At 49.8% G+C, this 20,559-nt stretch overlaps 7 protein-coding genes across 7 annotated transcripts; 5 read left to right on the forward strand and 2 right to left on the reverse strand.

Moving 5' to 3' along the window:
• Window positions 1-6,912: 6,912 nt before the first annotated feature.
• On the forward strand, window positions 6,913-7,304 carry N7520_003288 (RTA1 domain protein; the record flags this gene model as incomplete). Its single annotated transcript, XM_057137223.1, is given in 2 exon segments — window positions 6,913-6,949; window positions 6,967-7,304. 2 exon segments carry the CDS (start codon window positions 6,913-6,915, stop codon window positions 7,302-7,304), a joined length of 375 nt encoding a protein of 124 aa, XP_056997688.1.
• Window positions 7,305-7,664: 360 nt separating this feature from the next.
• N7520_003289 (fungal specific transcription factor domain-containing protein) lies at window positions 7,665-9,455 on the reverse strand (the record flags this gene model as incomplete). Its single annotated transcript, XM_057137224.1, has 1 exon — window positions 7,665-9,455. One exon carries the CDS (start codon window positions 9,453-9,455, stop codon window positions 7,665-7,667), a length of 1,791 nt encoding a protein of 596 aa, XP_056997689.1.
• A 1,650-nt stretch (window positions 9,456-11,105) lies between these two features.
• Window positions 11,106-12,398, forward strand: N7520_003290 (NAD(P)/FAD-dependent oxidoreductase; the record flags this gene model as incomplete). Its single annotated transcript, XM_057137225.1, has 3 exons — window positions 11,106-12,146; window positions 12,195-12,268; window positions 12,317-12,398. The coding sequence occupies 3 exons, from the start codon at window positions 11,106-11,108 to the stop codon at window positions 12,396-12,398; spliced, it is 1,197 nt and encodes a 398-aa protein (XP_056997690.1).
• Window positions 12,399-12,877: 479 nt separating this feature from the next.
• On the forward strand, window positions 12,878-14,404 carry N7520_003291 (uncharacterized protein; the record flags this gene model as incomplete). The annotated part of the gene is made up of 1 exon (XM_057137226.1): window positions 12,878-14,404. One exon carries the CDS (start codon window positions 12,878-12,880, stop codon window positions 14,402-14,404), a length of 1,527 nt encoding a protein of 508 aa, XP_056997691.1.
• Window positions 14,405-14,621: 217 nt separating this feature from the next.
• N7520_003292 (arylsulfotransferase family protein) lies at window positions 14,622-16,240 on the reverse strand (the record flags this gene model as incomplete). The annotated part of the gene is made up of 3 exons (XM_057137227.1): window positions 14,622-15,499; window positions 15,568-15,633; window positions 15,697-16,240. 3 exons carry the CDS (start codon window positions 16,238-16,240, stop codon window positions 14,622-14,624), a joined length of 1,488 nt encoding a protein of 495 aa, XP_056997692.1.
• Window positions 16,241-17,382: 1,142 nt separating this feature from the next.
• On the forward strand, window positions 17,383-18,399 carry N7520_003293 (alpha/beta hydrolase; the record flags this gene model as incomplete). Its single annotated transcript, XM_057137228.1, has 1 exon — window positions 17,383-18,399. The coding sequence occupies one exon, from the start codon at window positions 17,383-17,385 to the stop codon at window positions 18,397-18,399; it is 1,017 nt and encodes a 338-aa protein (XP_056997693.1).
• A 499-nt stretch (window positions 18,400-18,898) lies between these two features.
• N7520_003294 (uncharacterized protein) lies at window positions 18,899-20,421 on the forward strand (the record flags this gene model as incomplete). The annotated part of the gene is made up of 3 exons (XM_057137229.1): window positions 18,899-19,015; window positions 19,066-19,437; window positions 19,486-20,421. The coding sequence occupies 3 exons, from the start codon at window positions 18,899-18,901 to the stop codon at window positions 20,419-20,421; spliced, it is 1,425 nt and encodes a 474-aa protein (XP_056997694.1).
• Between the last annotated feature and the right edge of the window lie 138 nt (window positions 20,422-20,559).

Here is a 20,559-nt window from a genome sequence, read left to right on the forward strand (position 1 = left end):
GAGAAGGCCAGTTGATAACATGAATTCGGCGACGTAGCGAATCGCCTGCGGGTGAGACATGATGGCCTCATAATCCGTCCATTTCCCACTGTCCAGGTCCGTCCTCTTAACCTTTTCTATGAATGTCTTCCGTAGATCCACGTACAACGGACACTGCAGGAGGACATGCCTTGGCGTCTGAGAGCCCTCCTCGCAGCTGCATCTGTCCGATTCCGCCTCGTTGATCTTATACAGGAAGTGACGCAGGCCGATCCTCATCGACCGCATCTGCACCAGAATCGAAGTGTACGGCTTCGATAAGCCCTCGAATAGCTTTAGAACCTTCTTGTGCGGCACCTCGACCAGTCTATGGTTCGGTCTGCCCGTTTTCTCCTTCGCCCACTGTTTTGCCCACTCTGCACGGATCCGGGCTCGCACCTGCCGTTTGGCGGTGGTTGCAAGTCGCAGCTTAGGGCTTATTCCAGACCCGGAAGAACCTATTTCCGACCCCGCACTCACACCCGCACCCCCTTTCGCTGCCTCCTTCGCCGCAGCATCCGCCAGCTCGTTGCCACTCACGCCCACATGTGCGGGGATCCATCGAATCGTAACCGAAAGACCGGGCGTGAGGGCACGGATGTGGGTATAAATTGCATGGAGGACATATTGGCCGGATGGGCGTTTGGGGTTCTGCACGGCTTGAATCGCGGCCTGCGAGTCTGCGAAGATCACCAGTTCGCGAGGGGGCTGTGGGTGTGGGTATGACTTACGAAAGTGACAGACAGCCATCTCTATTCCGGAGAGCTCGGCAATATACACTGTCGACTGGTCAGAGCTGCCTAGGTGCTGGCGTTCTGCTACCAGCGGCTCCGCCTGTGGGGCTACCGCGGACGCCCCAATCATGCCTTCGTATCCACTCCCGTCTGTGAAGAATATAGTAGGAGGAGGATTTAGAACAGGGTCTACGCTAGGCTCCGCTTCCGCGATAACAGCGTCGACTGTCGCATAGAGAGCGTTGGTCAAGATCTCGTTGTGTGATTTTATCGCAGCTTCTGCACCTTCAATGATGCATCGCACTCTTGGCTCCCACGGCGCGAGGACAAAGGCCGTCCTTGATTTCCACATAGTCTTTGTACGTTCGAGAACCTGACCTTTCTTCTGGAGGGCTTCCAGAGGTGAGAGGCCTCCCAGTTTCACTTCTTGGGACTTACGTGGCTGGCGCGCTGTGAGGCACTCCGGCTGGGCCCATTTGGCCCCTGTTTGGATTCTGATGGCTGTTTCCTCGATGATTTGTCGCATTTGTAGCTGGATTGGCAGTAGATAAAGTTCCACATTCAATGCAGCAGCAGACATGCTTTTGAAGGCACCCGCGATGAGAATGGCCGCACGGCGTTGAATTTGTGCAAAGATACTGGTGATTCGATTCGTTTCCGTTTTAGGGACAGTAGCTGGGGAGTGCCACGCAGCCACGCCGTAGAGCATCTGTGGTACCACCACTGCCTGGTATACCATGCGCATGGCCATGAGTGGGGCTCCCCATGTGGAGCCTGTCATGCCTCGGAGGGCCTCTAGACTGCCGTTTGCTTTTGCAGAGAGCTTCGCACGGTGGGTATTGAATTGTAGTCGTTTATCAAGCCAGATACCAAGATATTTGGCAGATTCTGTGGGTTGGATTGTTTGGTTTGCGATTTTCACTGGTAGCTGGTCGTTGCCGGGGTCTTCCACAAGGATATCGTAAATGTCCGGGGCGTGCTGGCGGTCCGGTAGTGGTGTAGCTGTCGTTTCTGGTATCTGTCGGGGGTTGGTGAAATGAATAAGTTCGAACTTGTCTGGTGCGAATTTCGCAGCATGTCGTCGTGCCCAGGTGTCTGCTTTGGTGAGGGCTTGTTGAAGAAGCTCCACGTTCCTTGCGTATGTCCTAGACTCCACAATCATGGCCACGTCGTCGACCCATCCGTATCCACGGCACTCAGCTCCATCCGGCCCTCGAATATAGCATCCACGGACGAGGGGGGTGTTGAATAGTAAGAAGAGGATTGGTGAGATCGGGGAACCCTGGGGAATGCCCGTTTCCGTGGCGAAGAGGTCGCTGGTGAAGCCCGGGAGCTTGATCCGAGTTGATCTGCCTGTGAGGAATGATTGGACCCATGGCACGAAGTGCCCAAGTCCTAGCATTCGCATATTGTGTAAAAGTCGCTGATGGGAGACGTTGTCGTATGCTCCAGAGACGTCCAGCAGTAGCATACTTACCTTTTTGCCGTCACCCCAGGCCCGGTGGACACGGTCAAGGATCAACTGGATTGCGTGGTCGACAGAGATACCCTTCCGGCCCCCGAGATGTGTATCTGGCAATAGGTGGTGCTCTTCGACCGCCCACGAGATTCGGCTGGCTATCACGGCTTCTAGCAGCTTTCCGAGGGTATTCATAAGGGCGATTGGTCGGTAGGATTTGGGCTTGCGGAAGTCCCGGGGACCCCCTTTGCGAAGGGCTACTGTGATTGATTGTTGGAAATGGCGTGGATTGTAGCCGGTACGTACACATGCGTCGAAGATTAAGGTGAGGATTCGGGTGAAATCCTTGCATGCGAGTAGTAGCTTCCATACCCTGTTTGGCAGTTCGTCTGGCCCGGGGGCCTTATCAGGAGGTGCTCGGCGGATCACGTCTATTATCTCTTGTTCAGAAATCGGTGGGAATCGTAATTGTTGCCTTGCTTTGGCCCTGGCTATGTCGTCGAGATCGGCATCTGGGGGCTGTGGGAAGAAAACCTCCCGTAACACCTGTGCTTTATCCTCGTTCGACTCCGCCAGCTGGCCATCCATTTTCTTCAGTGCTGGTATAACGCCGCCAGAGCTTTCTCCGCGATTCCTAGCCCATTTTGATACCCGCCAGAGGCCGCGCGGGCCGTCCTTGATGGTGTCTTTGATCCAGGTGCGAAAACCCTGTCGGAGCGCCTTACCGATCGCTTTCCCCTTCTTATTGCGTGCGGTTCGGTATTCCTGGTGATCTTGGTCGTTTTTGGAGTCTCTCCAGCGTCGGAATAACCTTCGGGTGGTGCTGATTGCCTCTGTGCACTCGGGGGTCCAGCCGGGGTGTGCCCAGGCTGACGGACGGGCCCAAGGCGTTGAAACCTGCACACCTTGCTGTATGACGCTGAGTAGAGACTCAGTAGCTTCATCGATCTGTCGTGGTGTCGTGACACCTTCTGGTATCCCCCTTTTGCCCAGCAGATTTGCTGACACAAATTCCAGGAATTTCTCTATGTCCATAGCCTTCCAGCAGTGCCGGCGAGCTTCCCCCACACTTTGCGTACCCAGATCAACCAGTGTGGCAATTGGAAGATGGTCTGAGTCCGCATGTGTGTCCTCGCTTACCTCGCACGCTATCAGACGTTCATGAAGCTTTTGTGACGCTAGTACCAAGTCGATTGTGGTCTGGCTCACTGCGTTCATCCTCGTTGGAACCCCTGGTTCCGTCCATAGTTCAAGGTTTGCTGTGTCCATTAGTTCTAACACTTCCTCCGCCTTAGCATCCTCCTCTGCGTCGTCACCTCCCCACACCGGGTGGTGTAGGTTGAAATCCCCCACAATCAGGTACGATGCCCCCCTCTGCTCCTTTGTTGGCTTCACTAAACATCTGAGGAGGTTTAAACCGTCCCCTGTGATCTGGTCGTTATATACATTGAAGACTCGCACCTCACTGATATTGGTGCGGATCCTCACTTCTTGCAGATCTCCTGAGTGCGCGTAGTGCGTCCACCCCGCTAATTTCTTCGATATATACATGCATACCCTGGCCCGCTGGCCTGTCTCTGCCTCCGCCGGCCATAGCAGCTCGTGAATGCCCTTCGCGGGGTGGTGGGTGCTGTCCTGGAAGGGATTCTTCCATGGTTCCTGGATGGCGATGATGTCCGCGGCTAACACTTTAGGATCACGCAGAAACTGCGCCATGACCCCGTCTTTCGATCGATTCACATTGTACTGGAATATAGTGAACTCTTTCATTAGGAACTGTGAGATTTGGAGGGCTTTGCGCTTCTGTTGTTCCGTCGGAGGCGTGGTTCGAATCGGATGTCCATCACCTCTGTCTGCGTGTGTCGACGCTTCCTCGGGTTATATGTATTGAAGATCTTGTCACTGATCTCGGTGAGTGCTGAGCTGCCGACTGTTGATGGTTTGTAGCTGGCGTCACATGCTGGCTCTGAGGTAGGGACTTCAGGCATGCTGACTGTGGCTTCAGCAGCCTTTTCGGTGAGCTCTATCAGTCTCCGCGACTTTCGGGAGCTTGTGCTCTCTATGCTGACTGATTTATTCTTTGATTTTGGTCTCTTTGTTGTTTTAGTGGCTGCTTTGGCAGCCTTTGTGGTGGCTGGCTCAAAGTTGATGCCGTCTCCGTGGAGGGTGCTGGCTCTGTCCGGTTGGCTTGCCTGTGTGGCGTCCTCTGCCGGGCAGAATGAGTCTTCTGCAGTATCCATAGACACTGTGAGCTCGTTAGCGGCTGGCTGCTGCCGCTGGAGGCCACTCTTGGACACTGTGGCCCCTGACTGAGTGCTGGTCCCCCTCTTCTCCTTTGCTTTCGCCCACTGACTAGATTGCAGGCTAGTCGAATTTCCAGTTAAACTTCCCGCTTGTGCAGAACTTTCGGCAGGGGTCGAGTCGCTACTCTCGGTGCCGCTGCCCTCGCTTGATGATGACTGCCCTGCCGGTGTGCCCCACGAACTGGCTGGTGACGGCTGCAACACCACAGATGAAGCTTTGGCGGAAAAGTGAGCCGGAACTGGATGATATCGTGGCCGATATCGCGCCATCTCCTTCATCTTATCGACTTCACGCACTCGGTTTGGGCAGTCGTTTGCCCACGCGGCGTGTGTGCCCCCGCAATTGGCACATTTGTTTTCCTTCAGCGTGCCGTCAGCCTTGGCGCTGCACTTCTGAGATAAGTGCCCGCCGGCGCAGTGGACGCAGGTTGGGGATTGATTCGGGCAAGTGGCTCCTATGTGACCATACTTTTGACAGTTGTGACACTGACGTACACGGATAGCCCGGTCGTACATCACAGCAGTCAAGCAGCTCCCGTCCCAGAAGACCCCCCGGTCAATCGCCGCGTTGGCTGGCAATGGAGATGTGAACTCGACCACCAGTGACCCCGTCTTTCCCGCAGGCGTGCGGAGCCACGATAGTCGAGTGATTTCCGCCCCTTCTCCCCAGTCCGGCCCATTATTGGCGAGCAGCTGGCCGATCACCTTATCCTGCACGCCCCGCAGATCCTCCGTACGTGGCGTGTTCACCCCTAGCGAGCGAACGTTGATATCGTGGATCACGATACCCCAGGTCGGTAGCAGCACCTCTGCTTTCCTCCCCAGAGAGTGCACCCAGCCTTCACGGTGCACTCGCAGGATTTCCGCTTCCTTGGCAGTGCGCGCGGTGAACCGGAGATCACCCGATCTCAGCTGGCGGGCTGCCAGGAAGCGGACAGAGGCCAGTGGTGCGGATCCTATGGCTTTAGCTGCACGCTCACGTAGCCTGTTGGCTTTCGCGGTCATCTCTACAGGCGTTTCTCGTCGATAACGATTCACCGCCTCTGCATCGTTGAGCCGTACGGTGATCGCGCGGTCTGCGGCAATATCGCTCACCGCCGCCGCCACCGACGACGCGGAGCCATGAGAGGACAGGTGGTGTGCTGGGCCTAGGGCCCCTCGCACCACGTCTGCCCAGCTGCTGGTACTCATACGGGTAGGCAGATGCCTCTCTGCCGCGGCCCGTACTGCGGTAAGGTCCTTCCGCATCTCCAGCGTCTCCTGACGCAGCTGTGAAAACTCTGCACGCCAATCGGCGCCCAGGGGGTTCTTCAGGAGGTCCCCAGTGAGCTCCTCGAGCAATTTGAGGTGTTGCAGCACTTGGGCGGGCACACGGTGCCCATTTTGCTTGTCAATATACGATAATAACTGCTTGGTGTCGTGATTGGCGTTCAGGAGTCTGGCAGTGGCGTCGGCGGGTGCCGTGCGGCCCGTCCCTGAAACCAGGGTTGGCCACGCGGACGCCGGCACTGGCATGCTGACACGCTCGAAGATGGTATCAGAATGTAGCGCCGGAAGTAATTAAAAACTTCCCGTTTACAGTTAATCGCCAACTGGCGTGGTTGTGGAGTTATTTCAAGAATTCGTTGTGCCAAGAGATATGTGTTTTTCATCTCACAAATAGTGCTGTCTTCGAATGTTCCACCAAATCGGCGAGGATTATTTCAATGTTGAAACTTTTATGGATGAGGCCTATATATCATTTACTAGCAAGAGACCTGTGGCCCAAACTGATTCTCATTCAAGCAAGTTACAACCAAGAGCAGGGTTCTAAGAAGCTTGTGGTTGGTAGAGCCCTTGAGATATGCCACTCTGCTTGGATAGGCTATTTTGTATCATATGAGGCCACTTTGAGCATGGGAGATGTGGATGCCGTGATGGTAATAGAAATTACGGCAGTGATGATGGGCAGCATCTCGAGCCGAAATACTGTCTGCCAAGACAAGAATCTAAGAGGAGATGTCACAATGCAGTCTTATGTAGGCAAAGAGCAGATGCGACCTAGTGGAACGATATCTTTTAACTTGAATATTTGATGAGACCGGCTCTGGCTTCCTGGTGGGTCTTTGTGCCACCCAAAAGGTGAATACCCGTTAGGCCAAATCAGGGCTATCTGGGGCTTCTCAACCCACTCACCCCGATTGGTAATGTCTCCCGTATTCGTGTGATATGGCTATGCATTCAGTATCTCCTCCAGCTCATGCGTATCCTGGGGCCGCACAACTCGTTGCAGCAACTATTTATACCACACTCGGCCGCTTTGTGCGATCACTTAGTGGGGAGCAACATACAATCATGAGGTCAACTCATCTTGAAAATATGTGTCTTGATTGATATTGGAAGCTTTGTGTTTTAGATGATGGGCGCTATTGTGCAAAGTAGTGGTGATACGGAGGGTACCAAGACTGACCAGCAGGTGGTCATTGGGGGGCTGATTGTCCAGCTCGTCGCACTTACTTAGTCGCTTCTAGAGTGTATAATTCTTCACTGCCAGCTCCAAACAACGCCCACGTTTGTTTCGAGAAACGCCATGGTTTATTGGTAGAGATACTTTGGATATTACAGTCAGTGACTGTGCTTGTTTTCGTTCGGGGCATTTATCGGCTGAAACAGTTTCTTGGGAGCTCCGACGCCGATTTGGCCACTCATGAAACCTTTTTTTGTGTTCGACGCGTCTTTGCCTTCTATGATTATCCTTCTGTTGGCCATCATTCACCCCGGCCGGCTTCCGAATGTTGTTCGCGAACGTAACATAGAGGACGCACAAGAGGGCGTCGTTATGCTGGATTGATATCTGATTGATCTGTGCCAAGAGCTACCTACCCTTTTCCGGGTGTGTGTGTGCTCTTCACTGTATTCCTAATTTTCATGCTTCTTCACGTATCATGCTGCAAATTCATTCGAGTCCTAGGTATAAACACCACTACTCGATAGATCTGGTTTTAATTTGTCGAACTGAATCGTGCTGCACGATTGGCATGGTCTACGCGAGTTGGCTGACACTAATACATTTAGACCAAGATATCACCAGCCCGTACGCCATGATACGGCTCACAGAACCCATGCTTCAATATAAAAAATGTCTGCAGATGGATGAAGGCTGGGTTTGCTTCATTTGAAAGGCCAATCCTGGCTATCGATGCTCTCCAGCCACAGCCTGAATTCATGATCTGCACCCAAAATCGGCACATTCATATCATAACCAATGTCATTCCCCACTACCAAGCTCTCTGGCACATGGATGTTGTGACTCGTATTGTCAGTGATTGTGATCGTGTCAAGTTGCTGTGTTTGCATCAAACAGGTATGGCAAGGTTGGCCCGTGGTCTTCGGAGGACTCAGGATTTTATCAAGGATCCGCGATATGACTTTTTGCCCCTTCTCGCAAAGATCTTTATCTCCAAAGATTGGATCCAAGTCGCTAAGCTTAGCTGAAAAGATAGATAAATCCTGTATTGTTCTGCTTCTAGGCAGTAGTGGCTCTTTAGGGTACACTGGGAGCTGTTCCTGTTTCAAGAGCTCCATTGCCAGTATAACCGCGCTGCGGAGTCCATGTACTGTGAGAAAATAGATAAATGATGTTGTTTCCGATATTTCGACACGCTTATAGAGTCGCATGACGTCACCCAGGATTATCTGTGCCGTATGTATTAGTTCCGCAGGACCACTGCCAGCCTTGCGCATGAGTACGCGGTGCAGTAGTAGTGAATTCGCCTGCGGACCTTGGCGAAAGATATTTCGAAAGTGAAGGTCAATGGGTTCCCATGTTTCAAGCCCCGAGGTACTTTGTCTTAAGCTGGACAAAAAGTGCGGGAGATTTGCCCAGTGTTCCTCCGTTCTTTGTTGAATAAAGCTTGCATTTTGCCGGACCTCATCAGGACTATAGGTTCCCAATGAAAGCTCTAAGATATCCTCCCGCCTTTTGGTGAAGTTCAAAGAAGATCTTATCCAAGTGAGGTGATGAATCTCTCCATCTTGATTGTATCCCTGGTCATCCAGTTTCAAAATGGCGATATCCAGCTCCTGTGGATATTCGGAAAACAGCTGCGTGTCAGTCAGATCTAGCGGTGGATCTAAGTTAATATACCGATGCGCAAGTCGTGGTGGGCGGCCCAGGAATGTGGCTGTGCTAATTTCTGCTGTGTAAACCAGTGCTCGAAGTCGTTTGCGCAACTCAGCGAGAAAAATTGGAAGTCGGGTATCAGCTTTGATCTCCTGGTGAAGACCCATTGCAACAAATGCACTATTTAGTTCAGCACCCAGACAGTATGCTGTATAGCTCATTCCTCCTTTGGTATATTGGGTAATGTTGTAGTGCTCGAATAGGGCCGAGATGAATATATCATCTAAAGCTCCGAACTCTCGACAAAACTCAACACATACCTCTGAGACCTTGGCCATATGGTGCAGCAATGATTTGCGCTCCACTTTAAACTCTTTGAAGAATGGATCAGATGATTTTGTCACCATTGTATATGACCCGACGTAGTTGGCGATCATCGCAACTACACCCCAGCGTATATGATTGCCAGTGGCAGAGGAAATCCATTGCCTTGCCGTGGTATTACCATCAAATACCAGCGGCTTCGCTGTATTCTCACACAGTAGGTGACATAACTGTCGTATCTGATTAGGATCCTGACTGGACAAAGTCTCACCATGAGCAGACCACAATTGAGAGATCCACTGCCTCATGATGAGCTCGCCGCAGTGAATGTGAATACATTCAATACACTCAAAGAACCTGTCGATGCCACAATCTATCATCGCCCTATTCTGCAAGAAGGCGAGAATCTGACAACCGCTGACGATTAGGTCATTCGGGATCTGCTGCTTATGGACTGCAGTGGCTTGCTCTAAGTCGATGGAAACCACGCCGAGTTGCATCAAGTCCTCTGTCATGATTGATGTATGTGAGGTAAAGCCAAGGAAGCCATGCATTCCCTGTGAAATTTCAGAGCGGCCGACTAATGGCGGAGCTGAACATGCAGGTTGGGGTAGTACCAAGTTGGCGCCATGATGGTAGCCTTGCGAAGTTGTAGCAAGCTTGGGATCACCGCCTGTGCGAGATTGATCGATCGAATAGCTAGAAACAGCACAGCTCAGCCCTGGTGGTGACAGGAGTTCTTGTGATGCCGACGTGATGTGTTCTCGTCGGGGCTAGTGAAAAAAAAAACATTAGTATACCTTCACACCCCAAAGCAAGGATGAAATGTCGCTTACACGTGTAAGAGGGCTGGGGTGGTAGTAGCAGTTGTGGACACATCCTTTCCTTACGCATCTACCGCAAGGGATACTGTGATCACAACCGACTTTAGCCCTCCGGCATGGCTCACATGACTGCATCTTGCGATTACGGCGGTATTTGTCAATAAAGACTTGATTGGCTTGTGGCGCCCGTGTCGCCCGCTTGCTGCTCTTCATCTTGGCGGCCGCAGAATATGAGTATATTTGCAGGATAACCTCTGCTCATTCGATTATATGCTTTGTCTGGGGGAAGCGAGAAGTTCATGAGGTTCAGCTTCCCCACCTCACTTGACTATTCGCATGAATTAACACGGGGGAGGACCTATTCCGACAAATAGATGATATGCGGGGTTCGGTGTTCGGTGCTCGGTATCCGGTGTTCGGGTGGGGGTGGGGTCGACGCGACCGGAAAGATGTGCAATACTTGGGAGTCACGAAGGGTGCTTCTACAACCATATTGCGAGATGGATACAAGTCTTGTTCTTTAAAGGTACAAAAGACATGAAATTGTCAATAGAGTAACTCATATATTATACCTGCATACACAAAGTACCTATGAGAATAGATATACTTAGGCATTAGTCGATAAAATACATATTTTGGCGTATTTGACCCGAGATAAGTATCTATGTCTGCGGGTGAGAGCTTTTTGAAGATAAAGTAGTGTTTCGCACATATAGTTTATTTCCTCGCGTTCAATCTAATTTCAGACATTATTACTTTAATCACTTCGATAGGAAAGGGGTGTAGTGATTATTCCAGATTCTCAACACTTTGCCCTTCCACAAGAATCTTAATACACGTTGATCTTCGTCTCCGTAGCCTTCTACTGCCAATCCCGGCTTTTCGGTAGCTGAAGGGTTGCCACGAAGTCCAGAATAGGGGATGTGATGACGGAAAAGTGGGGGAAGATCCCGGCTTTACGGACAAAGATCTCCGGGTCGGCTTTGCGGATGAAAAATACCTCACGGCGTTGACCTCATATCTGGTGGGGGCGAGATAATGATAGATAATTTGGAGGAAACCAAAGAATCAAAGCAAACGAAAGTATGCATGTCTGTTTAATATGTTATGTGTGATGTGTTTGTGTTGTGTTGGTGGCGCCATCGGCTGTTGTACTTTGAACCGGAAAGGATATTATCCGAGACCTCGGGGTTTGTCCCAAAGAGGTAATTTCCATCTCGGATTTAATCTGATAAGAAATCTGATGAACCTTAAGACTCCGTGCATCTTTGCCGAGTTTACGTTGCATTTATATTTAAAGAACTGGCCCACCTCATTCCTTCTGCATTATACACATTCAAAATGGCTAGCACTCTTCGCAATATCATCGTCGTGGGAGGCTCTTTCGTCGGGCGGACAACCGCTCAAGAGCTCGCCAAAGTGGTTCCACCGACACATCGAGTTCTCCTCACCGAGCCCCATAGTCACTTTCATCATCTTTTCACCTTTCCTCGGTTTGCGATCGTTCCTGGACAGGAACACAAGGCATTCATTCCATATAGTGGACTGTTTTCGGTCGTGACCGACTCGAAGTCACACGAGTTTGTTCAGGCGCGCGTCACATCGGTTCACCCCCAACATGTGCAGCTTGATCGAGAATGGCATGGATCCACGCAGATCCCATTCGATTACATTGTGGTCGCCACCGGCACGCGCCTCTCGAAGCCTGCGGCCATGGAAAAGGACGACAAACTGTCCTCGGTGGAGTACCTACAAAAGCACCAAGCCGATGTCAAACGGTCGCAGTCTATCTTGATCGTTGGAGGTGGTGCCGTGGGCGTGCAAATGGCAACCGACCTGAAAGAATATTACCCAGAGAAGGAGATCACAGTTGTTCAGTCCCGACCTCAGCTCATGCCCAGTTTCCATGTTGGTCTGCATGAGCTCATCAAGGAACGCTTCGATGAGCTGGGGATCAAGCTTATCACCGGGGCCCGAGTCAATATCCCAACAGGTGGATTCCCCACCGATGGAAAGCCTTTTGATGTCCAGCTCACCAATGGAAACTCCGTGTCGACCCAGTTTGTGATTTTGGCGACCGGCCAGACACCCAACAACCAGCTGGTTAATGACTTGGAGCCCTCCACCCCTGACAGCCCATCTGTGGTGAACCCGGACAACGGGTTCATTCGAATCCGACCGACAATGCAGTTCCTGGATGAGAAATACTCTAATATGTTTGCCGTCGGAGATATCGCGGATACCGGTGCGCAGAAGGCGGCACGCCCTGGGTCAGTGCAAGCAGGAGTGGTTGCAAAGAATATCTTGGCTATGATTGAGGGTCGACAGCCCGAAGAGAAGTTTGTGAAAGGTCCTGGGGCGATCCACATTACTCTCGGAATGGTCAGTTTGAACTTGTAGCGGTCACACGACGTCACTAACATTATTCAGAAATACAACGTGATATTCCGAAACCCTAATGTGGCAGAGGGACAGACAGAGCCTTGGACCAATCCAAAGCATGAGTAAGATTCACACCCTCCAGCATCAAGACATGGCTAACCAGAATTTAGTGGGCAAGAAGATATGAATGTGGAGGGTATGTGGCAAAGAATGGGCATTGAAGTCGATCACCCCCGTCAATATCATCTCTGAATAGAAGTTCAAGCCAAATAACGGCCGTGCGGATGCTGCGTGTTTTCATTTTCATATAATATGCCACTACGTCATATTGCAAACGGCATGAGCATCGAAGGAAACCAAAATTATGTGATATTACTACACAAATACGATGTCTACAAACGAGAAGAAATGAGATACAAGATCATTTGAGATACCAGAATAGCAATCATAGTATCCTTCCAGTTATTGCAAGTCGATAAGATGTAATGGATCTTGGCGGCAGAGTATAACCCCGGATCTGAACCCCGCAAGATCTACATACGCGGAGAGAAAGCCGACACGCTACTATCATAAAAGATCTAAAACTGTAACCATGTCAGGCTAATCGCTGATCCGCCCGATTGTTATGAAGGAAGCGATTCCTGGAGAAAACCTGGGGTAACTCATTCTCCACTGTTTCCCCATCATCTTACACCTCTCCCCACCTTTGACCGGACATTCTATGCTTCATCATGCCACTTCATGGTAAGAGTCTCACTTGGGGGATCACAGTTTCTTGTGGGGCAGGCTTCTTCCTCTTTGGATATGACCAAGGAGTGTTTGGAGGTATTCTCACGAATCAAAATTTCCTGGATACCTTCAATAATCCAGGTTCCACGATACAAGCTCAAATCACATCGACTTACTATCTTGGGGCGATATTCGGAGCGATCTTCTCGAGGTTTATTGGCGACCACATTGGACGACGACGGGCCATTATACTGGGATGTATTTTGCTCACTATCGGAGGCGCACTTCAAGCGTCCGCAAGTGTTCTCCCTCATATGATTGTCGGTCGCATTGTCGGAGGCATTGGGACTGGCATGAATACAACCGCCATTCCAATGTGGCAAGTGGAAACATGCAAGCAGCATCATCGTGGACGACTAGTGATCATGGAGCTGGTGCTCAATATCTTCGGGATTGCAATAACCAACTGGATGAACTACGGCTTCACTTACCTACCAAGCAATTCAGTTTCTTGGCGCTTCCCCCTTGCATTCCAGTCTTTCTGGTCGATTGTGACCTTGGTCCTGACGATAATTATGCCGGAATCACCCCGCTGGCTGGTCCTTCGAGGTCGTCAGGAGGAGGCACATGATATCCTCGCTCGTCTGATGGATAAAGATTCGGATGATCCACAGGTGGAGAACACATTGCGGATCTTGGTGAACACAGTCAACCATGAGACAGAGGCCGAAACAGCCGCATTCACCGACTTTCTGAAGCATGATCGCACACAAACTCTCCGCCGTATTCTCCTGGGTGCTGGGATCGCCTTGATGCAGCAAGCCTGCGGCGTGAATATTATTGCTAATTATCTACCCGTCGTGTTGACGCGATCTATTGGTCTGAGTGACCGACTGGCACTAATTCTCTCCGCGGTCTATTCGCACCTTCTCACCATCTGGGCAATGGCCTCTATGCTTGCTATTGACTCCCTCGGTCGAAGGACTTTACTCCTTCTTGGTGCCGTGGGTCAAGGGGTTGCTTTTATTCTCATCGCCGTGGGAATCTATCTCGACACATATCCAATGTCTATATTTAGCGTGGTTTTCATCTTCGTGTACAACTTTTTTTTTGGCATCTCATTCCTATCCATCCCTTGGCTTTATCCCGCAGAAATCAACTCGCAGGCCATGCGCAACGTCGGGACCTCCATTTCGACCGCAACCAATTGGATATTCGTCTATGTAATCGTTCTGGTAACCCCGTCAGGTATCGATAATCTCGGGTGGGCCTTTTATCTCATGTTTGGTATTTTCAACATTCTCTTTTTGCCTTTCATCTGGCTGTTTTATGTGGAAACGGCACGATTGTCTCTCGAACAAATCGATCGGGTGTTTGAGATTCAATTTGAGGGGGCACCAGAGATGACTTTCAAGGCAGCACGACAGCAGGTTCTCCTGGAGGCGCAGATTGCTGGTGAAGGGGGCCAAGAACTGATTGTGAATGTAATGGATCAAAAAAGCTCGGTAGATCACTTCGAGACCATATGACTTCCGAGGGCTTTAGCCATGTAATAGACCAAATTCATGCATAACTCAGTTGCATCTCAAGTTACAAGGATCTCCAGGGACACATTCCAAGTTTATGACGTATGTACATGTTGCCTGTTTGTATATTCCACTTCCAGGGTTGCAGGCACCTGGGTGAATATACGACACATAACATTTTGCATTCAATATTCATTTCCAATTTCCCTGCCCTATCCCATCAAGCAGAATCAAGCGCGACCCACTTGGATGCCGTGATAGGGCCAGCCTTTCCTAGAACATCGCCATCATATCCAATCGCTTCAACATAAAAGGTAGCCGAATGGTCAATCTTGTTCCACACAAACGAAGTCTCAAAAGAGACCCGGCTCACGTCAGCGACAAGTGAGCTAGCGTCTCCATCCGCAGCAAAAAACCTCCAGCTCTGGGTTTCGGTGTCGCCATTCCATGAAACAAACAAATGGGTAGCATTGGCAGTCTCATCCGTGAAAGCACTGATGGCGGGTGTTTCAGTCGAGATACCAGTCCAATTGGCAGCAAAGGCACGATAGCTGATACCGTCTTCGATGAAAGCATGGTATATCACCTCGTTCTCGGTGTTAAACTCCGAGTAAGCGCCGGCAGAACCCCACCCAACAAATAAATTCCCATTAGCGAGCAGCTGGGCATTACCCTGAGAAGCCGCTTGCAGGCTATATGGAGCAGTAGCCTTCCGTAGTATGGTGGCAGTGTCGTCTGTTTTGTTTAGTTGTACAACCAGAGCTCGAGAGACATTATTGAAGGTAATGGTTCCGTCACCAGAGTTGTCAAAAAATGAAATCACTTCGACCTCGTTATCTGTAGACTGAGACACCCAGCGGGCATAGTGCTGGAAACCGAAGGTAAAGCCGTGTGAGAAAGTGGATGAATTACCCCCCAGACGCCATATAATGGACCCATCGGTGCCATTGATCTTGAAGATGGTGCTTAGGTGACGAGAGGAGACAAGGTAATCACCTTCTTCATTCTTATCGACGCTGTTGATATGAATGAAATCCCAGGATTCCGCAGAAGACAGGCCGCTGTAGACTGTCGAAGAATCCAGTGTCACTAAACTGTCTGCTTAGGAGAAGTAGGTCAGAATCTTGATCAAGCTCATTTATTATGGCGCAATTGCGAGAACTAACATGCAGGATCAATGTGGTCCAACGCATTCCACTCGAATATTAACTCGCCAGTACTAATATCAAACTCTGCCAGCTGATGTTAGTAGTTTGGCTCTTTAAACTCAACATCTGAAATGTCAAGAGACCAACCTTGGAAAAGCCCATTTCCAATCCACTGCTGAGAAGAGTTCCCTCCATAGGCCGACAGATTGGCGAGGGTGGGAATATAAATCTCAATAAGGGCCGTTTTGCCATTAATCACATTGAACTCATGAATAGAGGGAATGCGATGATTTGCTGCCTTGGCTGTGACCACATGTTTGTAATTTTTGTTTAACAGAACGAATTGACCCCAGCCTTCACCGTGAGTTTCATCGATGGTACCTTGGTAAGCCTGGAGGACGGTCTCTCCATGGTACGTGGTAGGATGGAGGTTGGCGACGAATCCAGCATAGTAGCCAATGCTAGACCAAATCAGATCCCCATTTTTGCGATAAATGTATGCTGCCGGTTGCTGGAGGGTACCCGCATAAGGGGTAACAAAGACGTATTCAGTACCATTGGCGTCCGAGGCAGGAATGGTGATGTTCAATTTTGGTGGCGCGAGGTCACTACGTGACCGATATTGGCCATCAGCAGCAGCAAAGGATGTGAGAACTGCCAATGCCGACAACAACTTTTGCAAGTAACCCATTTTCACCCTCAAATGTGGCTTTCTTCCAGCTCTTAGAACGATTAGAATGTAAACAAAAAACGCTCTATGTTCTCTCTTAAACTGTCGCAATTGAGTCTCTTATATATCTCTTTCAAAAAATACAAAAAGATGCCATATTCTTCTCCGATGGTGTTTAGCTGCCATATGCAAGTTCCTTCCCATATTCTTGATGGATAACGCCATCATCTATGAAAATAGCCGAGCATGGGTAATCTCGCTTACAAGTGGCACAAGTTGGTGGCTAGGATTTGATCTTCCTGAGTGATGGAGACAATTTGGATTGTACCGTGTGGCGAGCTTTAGTTCCTAAATGGCATCATCCAACCCAAGTATGACTCTGAGCAATTAATTTAAGGGCTCGGAAACTGCCGACGCAAGTGCTGTAAAGTTACCCCAGGACCGAAGAAATATGAAAATTGTGAGCAACGTGCCGTCCATTTCATCAGATGTATAGAGTATCCCTTTCAATTTTAGGCCCAAAAAAATAATGCACTGTGTGTATGGCCATATGAATATTGCGTTCCCACCTGCGGTGCAGTTTAAAAAATATATATGTGCATACCATACATCTTTCCAGAAATGCCAGGGATATGTTCCACCGTCATTTCAATCAATTTTCAGTTGCGAAATAAGCGAAATAGAAAATCTCATGCTATTTCCTAGAACCATACGATAAAGAGAGAGAAATCAATCAATCAGTCAATTTGGTTCCCAAGTTTGATTCTGATTAGTGAGGGTCATGTGACTGATGAGTCAGGATCACTAAAGTGACGCCAAGAACATCAAGAGTCGTTCGAACTTCCACATTTCATGATTATCAAATGCATCGCAAATCTTACGGATCCTCGATGCTGGCAAGATTTATTTCCCGGTATGTCCCGTGCAGCTCACTAAAGATATCACGCCAAAGTGCCCGATCACATTCGACTGTCCTCTGTCAACACACCCACTGCCTCTCAAAGCGAGCATCTCTCAATGCCAACCAGAATGTGATAAAGCATGTGGCATTTGGCCCCCGAACGCTATTCACCAGTTCTATTCCACCTGTTCTAATTCCACCCGCAATCTTTGTTGGGCTCCTTCTGACGCTCTGGACATGGAAATGTTTTTGGATCATTGTCATGCAAAACAAATTATTATATCTTTCATGGCTACCACCATTTTCCAGATCCGAGAAAATATCAGATTATGAGCGGGAATGCAAGCCTGTGCTGTGGCAAGAGAAGCGGATTCAGAGTCTCGACGGCACGAAATTGTCGATTTGCGAGGGCCACATTCCAGCCGATACGCCACCGAAATCAGCGCAAGTGAACAGTCGGAAAAAGCTCGTGGTCATTTGTTATTTCCAGGGAAACGGTGGATCGATGCCGCTTCGCCTGCCGCTTCTGTCGCAGTTCCTCAATTCTATCGTGACGAGGTCTAAGACTAGCAAGGCCGAACTTGATGAAACAAACTACATAGTCGTTGGATTGTCATACCGTGGCTATTGGACATCTTCAGGGACTGCAACACAGTCAGGTATTGAGCGAGATGCCCTGGCATTTTTAACCTGGGTATCGGACACCTATTCCGCACCAAATACAGATTGTCAGATGGTACTGTGGGGCCATAGTCTTGGCGCAGCCGTTGCGTCGTCTACCATTTCCAGATATCTTGCACGCCTGGAGCTTCGACCCCCACGGAATTGTCCTCTCGCTCCCATATCCGGCCTGGTAATGGAGGCACCGATTTCTAACATCAAGGATATGCTCATTGCCTTGTATCCTCAGAAATGGCTCCCATATCGATATCTTTGGCCCTTTTCATGGAATACATGGTGTAGCTCGAAGGCACTGGAGCAGTTAGCAGAGTTTCGCAACCGAGGCGCCAATTCACTTCCAGCGAAGTCATCAAATTCCACATATGGAGGTCCAGTCCGATCTGTGCCTCCAATATTGATTTTGGCGGCCGAAAAGGATGAAGTGATACCCGACCACGTGGCAGGGCAACTCGAGCAGAGAGGCCAAGAGATCGGATTGGATGTTAGCAGACAAGTTGTCTTGGGAGCAATGCACACAGAGTGTCCCATCCGAAGTGAAGGAAGAGATGCGTTGGTTAAATTTATTCTCCAACACACGGGCCCACGTGCAGGGATGTGAATATCTGAGCGGCTTCCTCCGAAGCATGCAATCTTCGACGTAGCTCTAGACCACTTTCTCGGGTCCATCTGGTCTTTTTTTTCAGTCACTTGAGATGTTTACTGCATTAGCTCTCTGTATGGCGGAGACAAACCAAGGAAAATGTGGATCTTGACCCACTTAGATAAGACGGGATGCTCCGAGCTCGGCCGCACAGGACAATTGAGAATCTCAACACACAGGGCCTACACATCAGTGTAAGTGCCAGTTCAGTAGATGTGGTTTCTACTTAAGAGGGTTTGTCAGTTAAGTCTGGTGAGGAAATATCATACTTCATTAATGCCCTTGAAGCCTATATTTTGATGCTTATCTCCGCGGAGTCGGTCGGTGGATACTGAGATCGACAGTGGGGCAGTGAATTCCGAAAATTTCAACCAGTTGCAATGATGATGGAAAAGGTATAAGTACGTGTTTTGCTTGTTCCCACAGCAATTCATACCACGGTGTCACAACCGGCATCATGAATCACGAACCTAATGACTCAAATCCAAAAGAGCATGTTGTAAACACTGCTGAGGATAGATCGGATCAAGACCGTCCGACCAAAGCGCAAAGCAATGTCACCATCGTCAGCTGTGTAAGGGGATCCCATGGTTCAAGTGAGCGCTTTCTGACACTACTTTGCAGTATATCGCGAATTTTAGTGATGGTTTCCAAAACACTCTGGCCAACCCGACTAATGTGATCTTCAAAGATCTCCTGGGCGCCAGTGCCTTCTCATCAGTGATGAAAACGCGCATTAGCAATTCACTTATCGTCGGCGCAATCCTGGGTGTGGTCGTCTTGGGATATACCTCTGACATGTTCTCCCGACGGGGCGGACTGATGTTTACTTCCTCACTCGTGGCTATTGGCACTCTGATGTCGACACTCGCGTTGCAGGTACACCCATCCCAGAATATGTTATGGTATTTTGTGGTGGCTCGTGGAATCGCAGGATTTGGTGTGGGGGGTGAATACCCTCCCAGTGCAGCAGCTGGAATCGAAGAGTCCGATGATGTGAAAGAACACCCGATACGATTTGAGAACTTGAGCTGACCAGTGCAGTTAATGAGCAAATATCGCGGCCCAATCTTTGTATCATTCACCACGTTGATGGCCACGCTCGCCGGTCCGATCTTGCAGATTATTTACCTCATCTGTCTCATTGCCAGCAACAATAATCTGACAATTACCTTTCATGCGATCTATTCCATTGCCACCATACTTCCTGTCGCTATTATCATCCTGCGCTTTTTCATGGTGGATTCATCATTATTCCGCCGCTCCAACTTGACGAACCAACGTCGTTCCCCCAAAATTTATCTGCTGCTCGCTCGCCGCTATTGGTGGAGGATATTCACCACTTCATTCGCCTTTTTCCTCTATGACTTTATCAACTTTCCCAACAGCATCATGTCGAGTAGCATCCTTTCTACGCTTGTCAAGGATAATGACATCCGGCAGACTGCAATCTGGCAGGTTATTCTCGCCGTTCTGCCCGTCCCTGGTGTCGTGATCGGCGCTTGGCTAACCAATGTCATCGGACGGAGAAATACGGGCATACTTGGGTTTGCTGGGTACGTGGTGCTAGGCTTTATTATCGGAGGAACCTATGCCAAATTGTCCAAGAATATTGCCGCCTTCGTTGTCCTATACGGATTATTGCAGGCATTTGGACACATGGGTCCCGGTGCGACCATTGGCTTGATCTCTACAGAGTGTTTCCCCACGGCGGTCCGCGGGATGGGATATGGAATCGCCACGGCTTTTGGGAGAACAGGGGCTGCGGTCGGAACCCAGTGTTTCACTCCATTGGAAGATGCCTATGGAATCAGTTCGACCTTTTATCTTCTAGGTGCAGTTGCCGTTCTCGGTATTCTGGTGTACTGTCTTTTGCCCGAGAGCAGCAAGCTAGATCTCGCCCACGAAGACAGAATGCTGGAGGAGTACCTGGCCGAACATGGATACCATATCGAGAAGGGCGATCGGGTGGAATCTTAATGGACACCAATGTCCTAATCTGAGAACATTCCATGTGTTTTAACATGGATTGGGTTCTATCAACCTGGGATTGGGTATGGGCGCCAAAGCTCGAACCTGAATGGGTATTTCAACCCTATAAAATAATGTTCGGTGATG

This window comes from Penicillium odoratum (assembly GCF_028828045.1).
Source record: "Penicillium odoratum strain IBT 22623 chromosome Unknown utg000003l_segment0_segment0, whole genome shotgun sequence".
NCBI lineage: Eukaryota > Fungi > Ascomycota > Eurotiomycetes > Eurotiales > Aspergillaceae > Penicillium > Penicillium odoratum.